The 17,344-nt window shown below is 46.8% G+C and overlaps 3 protein-coding genes across 9 annotated transcripts; 2 read left to right on the top strand and 1 right to left on the bottom strand.

The window, feature by feature from the left end:
- The first annotated feature begins 1,429 nt into the window (after window positions 1-1,429).
- On the top strand, window positions 1,430-7,006 carry LOC117592426 (protein eiger). Of its 4 annotated transcripts, none has more exons than XM_034286178.1 (7): window positions 1,430-2,331; window positions 4,301-4,426; window positions 5,490-5,803; window positions 5,865-5,957; window positions 6,015-6,091; window positions 6,198-6,293; window positions 6,367-7,006. In XM_034286178.1, exons 1-7 carry the CDS (start codon window positions 2,164-2,166, stop codon window positions 6,735-6,737), a joined length of 1,245 nt encoding a protein of 414 aa, XP_034142069.1. In that variant the 5' UTR covers window positions 1,430-2,163; the 3' UTR covers window positions 6,738-7,006. The 4 variants fall into 4 exon arrangements, with proteins under 4 accessions (XP_034142069.1, XP_034142067.1, XP_034142068.1 ...); XM_034286176.1 differs by having other exon boundaries at window positions 6,180-6,293; XM_034286177.1 differs by having other exon boundaries at window positions 6,003-6,091.
- An 821-nt stretch (window positions 7,007-7,827) lies between these two features.
- LOC117592420 (histone acetyltransferase KAT6A) lies at window positions 7,828-16,894 on the top strand. 4 transcript variants are annotated; one of them, XM_034286163.1, is made up of 7 exons: window positions 7,828-7,964; window positions 12,685-12,884; window positions 13,381-13,638; window positions 14,033-15,116; window positions 15,189-15,632; window positions 15,706-15,991; window positions 16,063-16,894. In XM_034286163.1, exons 2-7 carry the CDS (start codon window positions 12,713-12,715, stop codon window positions 16,255-16,257), a joined length of 2,439 nt encoding a protein of 812 aa, XP_034142054.1. In that variant the 5' UTR covers window positions 7,828-7,964; window positions 12,685-12,712; the 3' UTR covers window positions 16,258-16,894. The 4 variants fall into 4 exon arrangements, with proteins under 4 accessions (XP_034142054.1, XP_034142055.1, XP_034142053.1 ...); XM_034286164.1 differs by lacking the exon at window positions 7,828-7,964 and adding an exon at window positions 10,415-10,583 and having other exon boundaries at window positions 13,387-13,638; XM_034286162.1 differs by lacking the exon at window positions 7,828-7,964 and adding an exon at window positions 10,415-10,583.
- LOC117592425 (facilitated trehalose transporter Tret1) lies at window positions 8,496-9,966 on the bottom strand. The gene has a single exon (XM_034286174.1). It carries the CDS (start codon window positions 9,926-9,928, stop codon window positions 8,591-8,593), a length of 1,338 nt encoding a protein of 445 aa, XP_034142065.1. The 5' UTR covers window positions 9,929-9,966; the 3' UTR covers window positions 8,496-8,590.
- Window positions 16,895-17,344: the final 450 nt, after the last annotated feature.

Genomic DNA, 17,344 nt, shown 5'->3' with positions numbered 1-17,344 from the left:
CGCCAAACAGCGATAGAGATATGTTCAGACATACGATTGGAGGATGACTTCCAAGTAAATCGATCTGAGAGACAGACAGGGACAAGGAAGAGATAAAGCTAAAAGGAAATTAATTTCAAGCATCGCTGGAGTCTCATAAATTTCGCGCGATAAATGTCTGCAAATAAAGAATCTACTATATGCCCAAGAATTGTAAAATGCTTAAGCTGAGAGGCCCAGCGTGGGGTGGGAGAGATGAAGCAATTAAATGAAACGAATGAAATACTGTTGTACGATATGAGAGTCATATAAACAACATACATACATACACATGTACATATGCAACGTCAATTACCGACATTGACTTTGAAAAGTGCGCCTTGAGATCTCTGTTCTCAGATCTCGACTCTTGTCTGGACTCGAGTCTCGGGTTAAGTGGTGTCTCTTGGTGCATCAGATCAGCAGTAGAGTGACGGACCGGAAGCGTGTGCCCGGCTTGGACAGACTGTTGCATATCGCGTGGCACATTATCCTACCTAAAACGTGTCGCTACCTGTCGTCGCCATCGATTCAAAACTAATTAGCGGGCAAGCGACGGACATTTGCGAGATTTATGATACGGGCAGTTTGGCAACCGGACAGACAGATTGTCGAGACGGTGGCAGATGCAGATGAAGATCAGCATTTGTTTAATGGTTTCCCCGGCTATAATTAGAATCCGTTTTGGGGAAATTCGTCAATCTAGTCGCCGTTGTGGTCGCCTCAGGCCTCAGGCCTCAGGTCTCAGTCCTCAGCTGATAAGCCGATGCCGGATTGCTAGCAGTAATAATAAATTCGATTTTAATGGAAGCCTAAAAGTTCATTCAGCTTATCGGTTTCTGGGGCTCGACCTCTGGGTTCAAAATCCAATTAGTTGCGTTCCGGGAATCTGTCTAATGTGAATGTCACCAAAAAGAGAGGGACATACCACACATGTTACCGGGGGATGGAATGTAGTGGTGCAGATTTCAAATATGAACACAGCAATCAATGCCATATAAACTTGAGCAACCCCCAAAAAACGCCGAACAGTCAAGGCCATAAGGGGAGTTTTGAGTAAACAAAACGTACGTAAAAATATGTACAAAAAACGCCTGAGGGAACAAAACACTGCGCAAAAGTCAAAGAGGCTTTTTGTGCTATCGATCGCCATATGGAATACTGCAACCCCCCACGGAGAGAAACTTGCCAAATAAATTACTCTCGTGTAAGTAAATGGCGCATGCGCCCCTATAGACGCACCGCAACCGCAGCGCAATCACATCCTCACCCACCCAGGCAGAGAGAAAGAACACCAAGAAGGCGAGAGAGCGACGACTATGACGCGCTGTCTCCCTCTTTTCTTGCATGCACAGACCAGAGCGATCATGTCTTGCTTTGCCTTTGCCCACAGCCCTCATCGCTCAGATCCATTCGACTCGTCGACAGAAACAGTCGCGTCAACCGTTAAACACATCGGGAAAGAGCGCGTGCGTGCGTGTATGGACAAGAGTGAACCGTTTTTCGCGTTAGTTTACCCAAAAGCTTATAACTCTGTGCTGTGCTGTGCTGTGCTGTGGTGTTCTGTGACGAGGCTAAAAATAAGTGCAAACTGCTCAAATCAGAATTTAATTATTCTCTGTTCTTTTATCAGACGAGAACTGATAAAAAAAAGCCACATACCTACATAAGTACATACGAGGAAGTGGGAAGAACAGAGCACATTATCTCTACTGAATGTTCACAGGGCAAAACTTGTTTCGAGAAGCCTCTTGTGCAAATTGCCGATCAATTATATGTAAAGAAGGAAAACGGCAGCAAACAGCCAACAAAGAAAATAAACAAGTATCTACATAGTACATGGTACATACAAAATTAAATAAGAGTTCGCTTGTGGGGAAAAGTCTGTAAGGGCATCGCATCCCAGCCCAAGTGGTTTATCTTGATGTCAAAGCTTATCTGTGCCGGGAGAGTGCTGTGTGTTATGTGAGTGCGAGTGAGTCCACACAGGCAAATCTCTAGCTAATACAGCAGCCGAGTGGACTAGACAGACAGTCGCTCAGACCCAAGAGCGCGCTCCGCGATCAGATCGTTTAACTGAGATTCCATTCCCTGGCTGTCAGAAGTTACTCTTCCGCTTGATTAATTGTGCGTATCGCATCCATTATGACAGCTGAGACACTCAAACCGTTTATAACACCAACGAGTGCCGCCGGCAGTTTTCCGGCCAAGCAATCGAGCGCGGCGAAAGCCCAGGGCAAGACTCGACAGATCATCCCAATTGTCTTGAGTGTCGTGGGTCTGGCCCTGGTTGTGGCCATCCTCAGCCTAACGGTAAGTGTTAGCAGAAAAATTGATTTGATTGATGATTGGTTGAGTGTGCAAAGGTGTGAGCAATGCGCAATCAGCGAGAATTCCCCACTGATATGAGAATTTCGCAATTAATTTGTACTCCAAATAGTGTATTGAACGTATCATAAATGTGTCCACTTGATTGGCAATTTGAAGGGATGCCAATACTTTACGAGACGAGATACCACATTGAACCACTTTAAACCGGTTCACATTCCCACTCATTTCTAGAGGAATATTGTTTCAGTAGTCTGCCAGTATCTAACACAAAATAAATACACATATGTACATATATGCAAATTGAACTGCGATATACTGTGTACATATTTATTTAAAGTCACCTCTCCTCCCCCCAAAATCGTAATCTCAGAATGAATATTTAACCTCTGGCACGCTTCTACCTCCGAAGATGTTTGTCATTAAGTCTTTGTTTATGCCAAATGAATAAAATATATAAACAGAGTTTATAAGGCGAGACCGTCAGAGATATGAATTCACGGTTTGGGTCTGTTTAATTTGGCACCCGACTATATTTAGGTTCGTCGACGTCGTTGTCTGATCCGTGGCATGTCGTCGTCACCAACAAGTCTTTGGGCCAAGTCGCTTCCTAATGGTCCAACTAATCCAAACAAGCCGCAAGACATCACACAGCAGCGGATGCAAATTCTCGTATACATTTATCAGATACTTTTTGTTTGTTATTGTTGTACCGATTTAGTTGGGGATGATACTGCCCTGCCGCCTCTGTTCTGTTCTGTTCTGTTCTGCTCTGCATTTCGAGCTTGTTTTCACTCGATAAAATAAATCTCTGCTCTGTCATGACTTCATCTGCCATCTGCCATGGGGACTGGTTGGGTCATGTTTTTTCCTCTGATAGCTTGCTGCAGAATTGTTCTACAAAACTCGACAACAAAATTTGCAATTCTAAAGAAATACGAGACTTAGATTTAGAGTTATACAACCATGTGCTTGCTGCAGTTTTTAGTTACATACATTTGCATGTACATATGTACATACGAGTATGTATAGCGCCCATTCCAGACGGACTACTCCTTGACACACTCAATCTCAACTTTGGCTTAAGTGAACGGAAATCGTACAATTGTCAATTGACTTGTAAATGATTGGACTTGCCTTGGCTTCAGCTTGACGTGAGCCACCAACTATTGTTTTCTCCATAAATCTTTGTTAAGATTTTCCAATTCAATTTTGAGCCCCCTTCCCACATCCTGACTAGTGACCAGCGACCAGCGACCAGCGACTGACCCTCATCAGGGCTCCGTGAAAGTGAAAAACTGCAGGCGCTATAATCGATCTATAGATAAGCCCATAATGGAAAGTGGTTCACTGGAAACAGCAGCCCCCGGCCACGAGCCACAAGCTCGCCAGAAACAAGTTTCTTGGGCCGATGTACTGTCCATAATTTATACAAGAATTCAGTACAAGTTTTATTTTTATTTTTTTTTTTGTCCCTGTACGGTGTACAGTGGCTCAAGTTGAGCCACACATTTCGGTTGTCGCAGTCGAAATATGAATATTTGAGTATATGTGAATGTACTCGCATGTATTCTTCTGTGGCTGCTCGCCCCGAATGTTAATGATCCATTAAAAAGATTATGTGCCTGAGTGGCGATGTCGGTACCGTCGACGTTTCTTTATGAAATCTCTCTCTCTCCCCGGCCTGTCTCCTCTCTCTCCCTCTCTCTTTGTCCGCCTGTCCATCTGTCTGTTTTTTCAGTTACATTTTTTCTTTCGTTTGTTTTTGTGGGTGTCAAAAGTTCGGCTGTTGGGTGTTATATGATGTGTGGGGCTGAAGCACCGTCTATCGACCATAATTGAAGCGTATTAAATTAATTGCGAAAGTGCTAGAGATAACACCAAAGTGTTTAATAGTTTTCGATTAGATCAGTCGCCTCCTAATAATATGTTGTTTATATGTAAAACTATTCAGATCTGGCAGTCATCGCGTGTCACGCATCTGGACAAGGAGCTGCAGAGTCTTAAGCGGGTCGTCAGCAGTCTTCAGCAGCGTTTGGGCATACAATATCTGGACGAGCTTGACGATTTCCAAAAGGAGGTGAGTCAATAAACAAACTATAACTTACTTATTCGTGTAGCGTTTGCAGCTGATTGAGAGAGAAGTCGTAACATTTGTCTGTGGTAAATACAAAGTCAAACAATTGTGGGCCTGATAGCGTTCAGAATATTATTGTTTTTTGTGTGAACCATTACCCTGTATGTAAATGGTACATTGGACTAGCAAAACAGTGTGCTTGGTTGGTCTTCACAGCTCTGAGCATGGGATAGCCTGGCCAGCGTAGGGTGCCACTGAGTCGAGTGAGTTCTCCCCACATTTGTTTCTTCTCGTTCGAAAATATGCCTTCGATGTGTATATGTATGTGGAAATAGTGTGCCACACACATATTTATAGAAATATCTGCTAAAATTAAAATATATTCTCAAAGAATTTTCATCTTTTTACGTTCTACAAGCGCAAAAACAAAAAGCCGCAAACAAATAGTGATAGATTATGATAATATGTATAATGAGAACAGAAAGAACACTCAATTAACTATGAGATACATTCGGTGAAGACGAAGCGCCAGCCGGTCACAGTAAATTTATGGCCCACAAAGCCACCCAGTGACATGGGGCAAGAGCCCAAATAATTCTCTGTTCCATCCATCGGGTGGCACATATACAATATATTTGTATATAATATTTTATATGTAGATGGATGCGCATCCGTATCCGTTCAAGGCAAGAGTTTGCTGTTGGGTGTATGCGTTTGCAGCCAAAAGTGACGATTGATCTGATCTCATCAAATGGCCTAATGGCCAGAGATCGTTTTAAGATTTATTTATATTTTTGTGTCTGCGGAAATTGGGACTGGGGCTGGGCATCTGTGCACGCAATTCTCTAGAGTGTTTTTTTTTCCGTTTTTTTTTTGGCGCGAGGCGCCATCAATTAGAAATGATGATGAAACAGCATTTGGCTTTGGGTCATGCGTCGCGTATATAAATGAACTCCCAAATGAATTTAAGATATGAGCAGGACCTGCGGGCTAGCTGCAGTCACGTACTCGTACTTGGCCAAGTCTCGTAATTCTGACCTCAAATGTGGATCCACTCCTTTTGCAGTACGAGAATGCGCTCATTGAATTTCCCAACAAGCTGGATGGCATCCCCGATGATGATGACGACGACGGCGACGGCGACGGTGATGAGGACATAGACGCAGATGCAGACGAAGACGATGAGGTGGACGGCTTCCCCGACTTCGACCCAGACGAAACCAGCAGCCTCTATGACGAGTACGATGAACCGGACGACACCACGCCAGCGCCTGATGTGGAGGAACCGGATGGCAACACCAGCGCCTCATCTGCCTCGAACGACGACAATGTCTACGAAGACTTTACCAATTACAACGACTCCAAAAAGAAGAAGCATGGGTAAGCAAGACTCACAAATACTTTGAATTTGAATCACTTCATTGATCGATGTGTCCGACAGGAGGAAGTCTCGCTCGATTGCTGAAGCCGATGTGCGCAATGAGCTGCAGACAACACAGGCCAACCAAACGGAGCAGACCGAGGCCAAGGAGAGGTAAGTGCCCAGCACCTAGAGACTAACGAGTTCACATTCAATCAGACATTTTTCCAGCACACCATCAGTGCAGCATCATCATCGCCGCAAGCTGCGGCCCCGCACCAGTCGCCAGAGGGTTCTGGTCCGGAAAGGTGCGTAACCGCAAAATCAATTGGCATTGAACTAATTCCAAAAGGAAACCCAAAACTCTATTTGATTTGTGTCTCTGTTAACTTGCAGGTGAATCTCTTATTTCAGCCAAATCCACAACCAATTCCGGCTCCCGCACCCCAGCCGCTCACTTCCATCTGAATCGCAAGGTGCCGCACCACAATGCCCCCATTCAACTGAGTTGTAAGTAGCACACCCACATTCCTACCACATTCACATTCAAGGAGCTCTGATGCTAATCTCTGATTTTCCGCAGCGCACCAGGGTGACATGTACATTGGGCATGCCACAGCGGGCAGCGACACCGCGTGGCAGGAGTACTTCAGTGTCAGCAACGGAGTACTGACGGCGCATCAGCCGGGACTGTATTACGTGTATGCCCAGATCTGCTACAACAACACGCACGATCAGAACGGGTTCATTGTGTTCCATGGCCACAACGCCTTCCTTCAGTGCCTGAACACGGTGCCCACGAACATGCCCCAGAAGGTTCACACGTGCCACACCAGCGGCCTGATCCAACTGCGCGAACAGGAGTCGATCCACCTGCGTGACATTCATCGCGATCGCAACGTGCTGCTGAGGGACTCCAACAATCGTAGCTACTTTGGCATCATCAAAGTGTAGGCTGGAGAACGAAGAACAAGCCGCCTCGTGGCCGGTTTAAGCTTTCGTAGTTCTGTCTCTACGGCAGACTGCTCGTGAATACGATCCATCGCCTGCATGGATCCCTTAGTTTGTAGCCCTTCTTAGCCTTAGTTACACTCATAATCTGCCCATAATCTCAAGCCGAGTCATGCACAATGAACGGAGAAAGCAATCATATTTATTTTGTAAATATAAACCTCTACGATACCATAAAAAAAGGTGAATAAAAATATAGTTGAACTTGTAAACTTTGATTTCCACATGAACACAGCACAGATTATGCCTTAAAAGATTGATTGATATCTTTGTGGTTGCCGTTGTGTACCTTTTGCATTGCTTCTTTCAATTACTTGAAATCTGCATTTCTGCCTTTGTGCAAAACTGAAGCCGCACGTACCAAAGGGGCGGTGGTGTTGGCTGTAGGTCCTGTCCCGGGCCCGGGCAGGTTATTCATAACCATGGCAACGGCCAGGTCCAGTGCACTCCCACCATTTTCGCTATATTCGGTCAGCAGCCCCATCGATGCCAATGTACACGCATTGGACATATCGGACCATAAATGGATGGTACAGTTGGACAAGGAGCAACAGCAATGCGACTTGACGTCAAACAGATTGTCGATGCGCCGCAGTGCCAAGCGGAGCGGAGATTCATCTATGTACGAGTACATCGAAATCAGTACAGTGCAAGGCACAAGTACATGCATAGCTCTCACATATGTACATAGTACTTATTACATGTGCAGGTAGGTAGGTACATTCAATAACTTCCGAAGAGATCATCGGGAATAATTGTTAAAGCGAATGCATTCCGCAAGCTGAGGGGTCGCGTCCGAGTAACAGGTGGTGGAGATGATGGCGATGGCGGTAGCTGTAACTCGCGTGGGAGAGCAACAGTTCGCCACCCCAGATATACATATGTTCAGCACATAAGCTTGTACATATCCGAAAACCCCACGCTCCATTCAAATGGAACGGACATGCGCACTGTTCCCAGGCATCGGCCAAAAATCTGGCAGGAAGCTTTTCCTATCCTTCGGATGGCGGCTGCAATTTGGAAGTGATTGCATCAGGTTGTAGCTGCATTTACCAGAGTGAGGTTGTGTTTTCGGAACAAATCAGTTCAGTGTAGTGCAGTTCTGTGCAGTGAAGTGTTTGTGGCTCGGTCTGGCTGCTGAGCTTGCAGGCAGAGTACACTGGATGGATGGTAAGTGTTGCAGCTGCAGCTATTTATAGCGTACCTCGACCTTGATTTCAGGAGCTGCCCGGGAAACTCAACACGAACACCAACAACAACAACAGGTGGTAGATATTGCAACCCACTCATGAGCCGAAAAATGTGTATCTACCTTAGGCGAGAATATCGGAAAACCTTCTTAAAGAAATTACGCACTTACCTAGAAGTTTTCTTGTGCATGGGAACAAAACTTTGAAAAGACACGGCTTTGGTCAATAAGTTGATTGGGAGGCTCTTCATAATTCAAACATATTATTTGATGTTTTATCTGTCATGAAACATTCGACTTGTGGAGAATTTTTCATGATTATATCTATGGCCGGAGCGAACAGCCTCATTTATGAATGTGATTATTGTGTTAATAAATATGAATGATGTATACTAATCATCTAGAGTATAGGATAATAAAGTGTTAATAGAAATAGGGGCTAATAAATAAATATGTTCTTAATAAAGTCCCCAAAGTTCCCTTGTTCCCACGCACACTGAGAATTAATAGCGTTGATTTTTGCCACACCAGAATGGCCACTTTTTTTGTATTAACATAAATGGGGTTTTCAAGTGTATATCTCAACGAAATCATTGAGATGCTGCCTCTAATCCTTCTTGCCGCCAGCGATCAGTCCCTGAATCTCGTTCAGAGTCTTGCCCTTCGTCTCGGGCACCAGGAACAGAACGAAGACGATGGCACCAAAGGAGACGGCAGCAAATATCCAAAAGCACGCAGCAGCACCCCATTCGTCCTTGAGCAGAGGAAAGGCCAGAGTCACTAGAAAAGCGCACATCCAGTTGGTTGTGCCAGCAATGGCTCCGGCCACAGGCTTGACATCCTCGGTGAACAGTTCGGCCATCAGCAGCCAGGGAACGGGACCAAATCCAAATGAGAATCCACTGATGAAGACGCAAATAGCAAGCACCGGCAGCCAGCCGACATCTTTCAGTGTCAGCCACTGGAAATAAATGGCCATAAGCATTGTAGTTATGAACATTAGAGCCGCTGAGATGAGCAACAGAATCTTGCGGCCCACTCGGTCGATCAGTGCGATGGAGATGATGGTGGCAATAACCATAACCAACCCGATGATAATGGTTGAGGTTGAGGCCGAAAAACCAGTGCCGGCAGATGTGAATATCCCAGTGGAGTAGAAGATGATTGCATTGATCCCAGTCACCTGCTGAAACACCATCAGCATCATTGAGATGGCCAGACTCTTGAGAGTGTTCCGGCGACAGAGGGCCTGCATCGGCTTCTCCTTCTCCTTTTGGCCTTCGCTTGCCATTTGGCTAGCCTCTGCACTGACGTCGGCGTCCTTGCCACGCAGAAACTTTAGCGCCTTCAGCGCTTTGTCGTTCTTTCCCTTCTGGGCCAAATAGACGGGCGACTCCGGCATCCAAAGGAAGAACACAAAGAAGATGATAGGCAGGATGCCGCAGAGTATGTTCATCAACTTAACTTTGGCGTAGGCACCCACGATAAAGCCGTAGAGTACGCCGTGAACGATCAGCAACTGGAAGAAGCAGCCCATGACCCCGCGCTTGCTCAGCTCGGCGATCTCCGTGTTGTACATGGGAGCCGTGATGCAGAAGGCTCCCCCGCAGGCTCCCACAATGAAGCGTCCAATCATAAGCATATAGGGCTTCTGGGCAAAGATGATCAGCAGCCAGCCAACCATGTAGGGGGGCGCCAGTCCCAGCATCGTGATCTTGCGTCCACAGATGGCAATTAGAATTCCAGCTGGAATGCACGAGGCGGCAGCTCCCAATGTCAGCAGCGATGAGATCCAGCCCCATTCCAAGGAGGTGGGTGCGAACTTGTATGCCCCTCCCGTCCGCACTTCCTCCTCAACTGGTCCCGACCACCCGATGCTGGCGCCCAAGCAGAAGGCACCAAAAGCGGCTGCCACACCAGCCAAGTACTGCTTCCAACCGCTCATATTTAATAATTGCTTAAAATATACTCCTGTGTAATATGAATGTAAAGTTTTGAGATGTTTCAATTTGGAATATCAAAATGATACTGAACCAAAACGTTGCTTTTGGATTTGCTCTATGATATTTTAAGGAGGAAGTTTTTCTGTCATGAGACATGACAACTGCTAAGCCAGCCTTGTTTATGAATCTGTTCTTTGTGTGTTTTGAGCTTAATCTGAATTGGTTTTTTTAGACTTTGAGATCCTTTTGCCTTTAAAGATACGCATAAGATAATTAATTGTTTGCCAAAAAGTTGTAGGCACTCCCAAACCCCTTCCTCTCGGTCTGGGGAAAGAGAGTGCACGGCGAGCGAAAGCTCCTGGAGCAACTGGTCTCTCTGCATCTCTCCCGAAACTTTGGCTGCGTTCGTGTCGCTTTCGGAGAGGCGTTCGGTCGGTGCTCGTTGACTGCTTGCTGTATAAAATACCGAGGCCTGTCCCAGTGTTCTGCCACTCTTGTTTCCGTCTTGACTTAGGACTGAAGCAGGAACCGTATTACGTATTTTCAGTGTTCTGGCGTAGGCGTGACGTGACGCCATGTTGTGAAAAGTGTCTGAGCAAAAATTGATAAATATTCCAGAAAAAGTGCAATCCACAAACCATTGCGAATTGAATTCAAGTGAGTAGCAAACCACACATACTCGTATATAGTCGGTTGAAAGCTGTGCAAACTCTGTGCAGGGTGTTCCATTGATTTGTTTTTCCTTTGACGCTTGGCGTGGGTGGGCGTAACGCAAGGGCGAAGAAAAAGACGCCACGAATATTGCGTAAATTTGTTTCGCAGCACTCTCTCATTTCCTGTCTCTAATTAGATATTGTAAATTGCAATTTGCTTGATTTCACAAATTGTTTGCGAATGCTTCAAGCATGTATGACTGAAACTTTCATACATCAAACGATACACACACACACACACATCTGTACACACACACACTCACCCTCGCACTCGCTGGGTACTCGCATAACAACTTGACAAATAAGTTGGTCCTCCTGTTGTCGCGGAAGTCGGCCCCAGGACACAAGTAGATGGGACAACAGCAGTCGCCCCAAATTGTAGTGTCCCAACACGATTCCATTTAAATATTTTAAGCCAAAAAGCTTTTCCACCAGCAGCCTAATTAGTCACTGACACTGCCAGCAGCTCCTCCTCGGCCAAAATGCATCCCGGACGCGACTCTATTAGCTTGGGTTCGCCGGCGGCGAATGCCCAATTCAATTTTCCCCAATTTGTTGCAGGCAAAAACAGAGAAAGCAGAGAAAATAAATAATCCAGAGCATGGTGTCCATGGTTTCAAAATTACTGCGACAAATTCAATTATCTCGCTAATATGAATCTCCTGCTGGGTCAGCCATCCACTCCTGCTGCCATTTCCACACTCTTTCCAATGGATCCTGTTTTGCAGAAAGGGATACAAAATTCATTTTCTGGGAAATCTTTGTAGTCTGCAATTGAATGAATGATTGAACCCAGCTGCGTTCTACGGAATATTCAACCAAGACAAGAGCTGAGACTCCAATCAATATTCAATCATACGAACCAGCTGCAGCTGTAGGGGGAAATGAAGTCCCACAGAACAAGTGAGAGGCAGCAACAGGCAGTCCAAACAGCACGTAGCACAACATACTTATATAATTCAATGAAAATGAAATCCGTTTATTGCATTGGCTTTCCTGCACTCACCTCACTCAACTCTAACCCGCAATAAACGACTTGACTAGATAGTGAGGAAACAAGAGCCAGCCATACAGCAATAATATAATGAAGGCAGCAACTAAGCCAAGAATAATGAAGCCAACAGCTGCAGGCGAGACACAGAAGGTGCAAGGGAGCTGCCATCCTAAAGAAAGTCCAAAGAAAGGAAGGAAAAACGTCGACTGCCTTGACATTTAATGCTAAAAATGAAAAGCAAACGTTGCGCAGGTACGGGGCAGGCAGATAGGCATGTATCGGGCTGCGTGGGTTGTTGGCCACCCGATTATAATACATCCAAGGCGTCCATCAATGCGATTTATTCCCGTTCTCTGCTAAAGCTAGGAATGTATAGCATACTTATGTGCGCCATAGTTAATGGCATGGCATGGAATGGCATGGCATGGAATGGGTGGCTCGCACTCAAAGGAATTTGGCATCCCACCAACCATTCAACATTCACATAATTGTCAACTCTGGCTTTTGTCAGAGACCAAGAATTCTGCCCACGGAGCAAACAAAGACGTGTTCATGCTCTGTGGAGAGCTGTGCTCTGCCTCCAGTTTACTGAATATGATGAAAATATTCACGCACATTGGAATTTTATTGATTTCTAAGGGGGACGGATCCTTTTATGTGCGTGGTCTGGCGGTACAAAAGAGGATGCTCTTCATTAGATAGTCGGAACCAAATGGGAAGATTATTCAAATACCTTTTGTCGGGCGGAATTTGGTTACCTGATGATGGTGATCTGCATAATTAAGTAAAGTAAAATGGAATTTTACACCCCATAAAGTAGAGTAGCTGTCGCTTCATAAGACCCCAAAGAGCACACAAAATACCAACACATGTACATATCTATGTGTATGGTTATAAAAGGTTTGCTTTAAAGTGTAAATGTAATTAAAAGTTTTTTTTTACCTTGCCGCCATGGAACGTGTTGAGCATAAACTCGTTTTTAATGCGGTTATGTTTCAACCATTCAACCGTATCCCTTTTTTTAACCCATCTCTTTCCCTTTGTTTTTTAGTTGTTGAAGTTAGCCAGCGACAGTAAGGATGGCTAAGCGATATTTGAGCCTGGTGATGCTACTGCTGCTGCAGTGCATCTGGGCCACACCACAGCGGACTGCCGCATACTCGCTTCAGGCGGCCGTTGACGAGCTGCATCGTCGCGAGGCAGCCAAATATCCATTAAATGCCCCACCCCCGCTGGATGACTGGGAAGACGGTAAGTGGGGGAGACGGGAAAAGGATACAAATTCCGCTAGAGCGTAGTTCCCTGCTTACGTAAAACGCCCACAACCACACGGACAACCACACTTTAGCTGTCACCAACCCATCACATGTCTGCTCCAGACAAAAACAAGAAACTGTGATTGAACTGAAACCTTGAAGTGACCAAAACCGCGAAACTTACGCGATGCTGGCAACCCACGAAGGTGGCTGTCAGATGCCTGGAAGCACGAGCTGTCATCTGGAACTGATGATATCCCACAATAATGTAGAGGGAGTCCGATATACTACGTATGCAACGGGCACGTGTCCGTGCAGACAGCACCCGTCCCACTCTGACCCATTGGGCAGCACATTAAAGCACAGCGCACTTTGACAATCACATTTACCGTTTCCTTTCTTCGTTCTTCATTTCTGTTTCTCTTTTACTTTTGTCCTCTCTGCTCGCTCTCCCGTGGTCCCGTTCTTTTCTGTTCTCACACTTGCCCCAGATGCAGACTTATTTGGAAAGAGCAAGAATCGTAATCGGCATCGAGTTAATAAAGTGCTCGCCAAGTACTTAGAACGCGACTCGGACGACTTTGAGCCGGATCGGGCCCTGGGCCCGCCGTTCAGTGGCTATGACTTTGGCCCTGGCGCTGGCGCTGGCGAGGATGTGGACAGCGGTCGCAATAATCTCTTTGCCGACGAGAAGAGGAAGCGCTTCTCCGCCGGCCCGTCCCTCTTCCGAGAACGTGACGAGCAGCTTGGTAAGTAAAAGCACACACACAAGCACACACGCACACGTACGCACACGCACGCACACTCGAGAAGCTGGGCCGAAAATATATGGAGGATTGGAGTGGATAAGGCATAACAATGGACCCGGCTAAAATCACTTAGCTCCGATTAACTTGTGAGTGGCATTGGCCGGGTGTTATGTGGGTCGATGATGAATGCAGTCAGCTGGAAGCAGAGAAGGGCTGCCTGCCTTCCTTCCTGCCTTCCTGTCATCAGATTTAATGGCTCTCGCAGGGCGCCAACAACTTGATGCATGTCCGTTTGGGTAGTAGATTTATTGACCGCCTCTCGGGGCAACCTGTTTGAGATTCAGTTTCAAGGTCACAGGGTTAATTCATCGTTGGTTTTCGCTCCTTTTTGCAGATTCACCAGCTCCGTCCGTGTTCCGTGAGCGTGCCGAGCCGCTAAGCGGAGAGCCCACGCATAACGAGCTGGCCGATCAGTTTCTGCGCGAGATCGAGGAGGCCGGCGAGCAGGAGCGCAACGAGCGGTACAAGGATGCAGTGCGTCAGTGGTGGCATCATTTCGACCAGCGCCAGCAACTGGCCAAAGATGTGCAGCAGCCGCAGCAGCCGCAACAGCTGCAGCAGGAACAGAATCTGGATCCCGACCTGTTCGAACAGAAGAAGCGGATGCGGGTACCACCGTACTACCTGTTGATGCAGAAGAAGCGCTCCTACCCGGTCCTTCCCTGGCTGCCGTACAATGCCGACAAGAAGAAGCGCTTCCCAGTAGCCAAGCGAGCCATTGGCAGCAACCACGAAAAGATGCCGCTGGGCAAGACCGACGAGCGAGTGGCCCAGGAGCTGAGCGAGCTTTTCGGCAATCCCGTCGACTCTCATCTGAAGCCGCAACAGGAGCAGTCGGACGAGAAAAAGAAGCGTTCGGCCGATGAGCCCAATACCACGACCACCGCCCATGTCCCGGAGATGCCGGCAGCCACGACCACGGCTCTGGGTGACATGCGATTGGAGATTAACTTTCAGCGCGTAAACGTGACCAAGGAGAAGCCTGCCACTGCCGCACCCCCAGCCGCTGGTACTGGCGAGATGGTCCAGCATGGCGGACACGCCGGCCACCATGGCAACCACGTGCCCGGCATGGCTCCCGAGTACCGCCATCGCAAGCGCAGCGATCATGTCCATCACAGGGACAGTGACGAGCACGACGTGGACGAGCACGACGATGAGGGTGAGGAGAGCTCCGACGAGGACGATCATGATGAGTTCGATGAGGATGAGGGCGAGGTCGAGCCGGACACCGAGACGGATGCCGAGGAGCGGCGCCGCAAGAAGAAGCGAGCAGCTGTCGGCGGTGGCGCCCACTCCAAACATCTGCGGGCTCCCACTGTGGGCCATCTGATGCTGAGGGCCAAGAAGTCGATCGACTGGTCCCAGTACTTTGGTCTGGACCTGGACCGCAAGAAGAAGTCTGCACAGATAACTGAGTGAGTTTTGATTGTGGGGCTCAGAGGATGTTGCAGGCAAAGTAACTGCCATCGCATCCCCACTTATTATAGGCAAACGAAGAAGCGTTTAGAAGAAGACAGCACAAACAACAATAGTAACAACAACAACGAAGAGGAGGAGCCGGAAGAGGAGGAGGAGGAGGAGAGGAAGAAGAAGAAGCGGGACATGGACCCGGAGAAGCTGGAGAGCATGGACAGGAAGCTGCAGTCGATCGAAGATTTCATCATCGATGAGACCATCAAGTATACGGGTGCCCACGAGGGCGTCAACAACAGGGAGGACATACGTAAGATCAAGGACCACGTCCTGTCGCGCTTGGCCACGGCCTACAGCCTGGAGAAGATGCGCCGTGCTCTGGACAAGCTGCGGCAGTCGGTGGACAACGATAACCACCTGCTCCGCAACACCATCGAACCAGAGTCGGAGGAGAACACCCTGGAGCAGAACTACTGGACGGCCAAGAAGCGCTACAGCGTCAAGAAGGAGCAGGCTGAGTAAGCAAAATCCCAGTATTCCCAATATTCCCAATATTCCTCACTTGATTATGTCTCTTCTGTGAACACTCAGGGAAGCCAAGCCGGCGCAGGACATGGAGAAGAGGAAGCGCAGCGGATACTTGCGTTACCCGGAGCAGCCCAACAACATGGAGGAGGCACCCGCCTCCCCTGGCAGTGTCCCCTACGAGACCCTAAACGATGCCTATCTTGGCAACAAGAACTACATCATCGGCTCCAACCAGTGCCCCGTCATTGAGTCCATGGCGGAGCGCTGTCGGGGAGTAGACTTGATTTCAGGGGACATTAATCAAGAGCTTCTTCCGCTTTGCGGTGTCCATCAGATCTGTTACCTCTGTGTAAGTATCTACTGACCCACTCCACAAGGGGGTAAAGGCATACTCTAAGTTGTCCTATATTTTCCCTACAGGGAGCCTCGCAGGTGGCCTGCGACTATCAGTATTTGGCCGAGGCTGATAGCATTTGTGGCAGCAGCAATGATTGCCAGTCGGCGGCACGCTCCATCCTGATGATACTTCGCGGCACGCCCGGCCGACAGCTGGGACCGCGCGAATGCTTGAAGAATCCATGTCTGTACAGGGCCATGCGTGAGATCGGGCTATAAACGTTTTCCTATCATTCCAAACTCCTCAGTGTGCGCTCAAAAGGAATAATCAAAGAGGCAGCTGCACAGGAGAGCAGGGAGCCCCAAGTACTATTAATCAAAAAGCAAAACGAATATGCTGAACTAGCAAAGATCAAACGTTTGATTCAAAACCAAAACCAAATATATAGAATATTTTGATGTGTGTATTTTCCTGTCTACCACTCCATAGGCGGTGGCAGAGGGCAACCTAGAGTACTACTTATGCTAATTGCAAATGTAAAATTTATAATCACTTGAACCTGCAGCAGTTGACACCGAATATGAGCTGATTTTCATTGAAAATACCAGAGTATCGAAAGAACAAGATCATCCTACTAAACACTAAACACTAAACACCAAAGATTGCATATTCGATGGAACAAACTCAGCAAGAACCCGGAGGATACAATACAAAAGAAAGCGACAGTCCATTTAAACAGCGTCTTTGAACCACACACAACACAACTATTGAATGTTACTCGTAAATGTCCAAAAACAGAAAGTTTGCTAAACATATTTAATGTTATATACGTGTTGGTGTACAAACAAAGGTCGTCATAATCAAACTTACTCTATATATCCACAGGACCTACATATATAATCAAGCCAAAAAAACCAAGAGACAATTACGCGCAAAAATGTATGTAATATTTACATTCTAAGTTTTCAGTATCCTGTTTTATGCCTTTTGCTCTCCTTGCGAGATTATTAGAGCGAATTCCAAATAGGCAGCTAGCCACCAATCGAGAATCAAATGCTTAGCCACAGCTTTGAGTTCAGTTAGTTCAGACAGAAATATACATAAAAAAACATGCAAATGCATCTATAAATGTAGATTGTATTGTAGAGCAGAGAATGAGCCGATCAAAGTGTCTCACAGCAAGGGTCCCAAATGTCAGCTTATGGGTTGTCCACAACAAAAACTAATCGATCTACATATACACATAAATATATGGTATTATATTTCAACTTGTCTTCGAATGAACATATACATACTTGAATGTGTTTCAGTGTAAAAACAATAAATGGACATAACTAAGACAAATATTCTTAACGTTCTTAACAG

This window comes from Drosophila guanche, unplaced genomic scaffold (genome assembly GCF_900245975.1).
Source record: "Drosophila guanche unplaced genomic scaffold, DGUA_6, whole genome shotgun sequence".
NCBI classification, from domain to species: Eukaryota; Metazoa; Arthropoda; class Insecta; order Diptera; family Drosophilidae; genus Drosophila; species Drosophila guanche.
This window is presented reverse-complemented; position numbering and strand designations above follow the sequence as displayed.

Bases quoted from the DNA above. Each gene is read 5' to 3' on its own strand.
- LOC117592426 (XM_034286175.1), top strand. From the start codon at position 2,164: ATGACAGCTGAGACACTCAAACCGTTTATAACACCAACGAGTGCCGCC. The intron at 2,332-4,300 runs GTAAGTGTTAGC...AAAACTATTCAG, and splicing joins TGGCCATCCTCAGCCTAACG to ATCTGGCAGTCATCGCGTGT. The intron at 6,092-6,179 runs GTGCGTAACCGC...GTTAACTTGCAG, and splicing joins GAGGGTTCTGGTCCGGAAAG to GTGAATCTCTTATTTCAGCC.
- LOC117592425 (XM_034286174.1), bottom strand. From the start codon at position 9,928: ATGAGCGGTTGGAAGCAGTACTTGGCTGGTGTGGCAGCCGCTTTTGGT.
- LOC117592420 (XM_034286163.1), top strand. From the start codon at position 12,713: ATGGCTAAGCGATATTTGAGCCTGGTGATGCTACTGCTGCTGCAGTGC. The intron at 13,639-14,032 runs GTAAGTAAAAGC...TCCTTTTTGCAG, and splicing joins AGAACGTGACGAGCAGCTTG to ATTCACCAGCTCCGTCCGTG. The intron at 15,117-15,188 runs GTGAGTTTTGAT...CACTTATTATAG, and splicing joins AAGTCTGCACAGATAACTGA to GCAAACGAAGAAGCGTTTAG.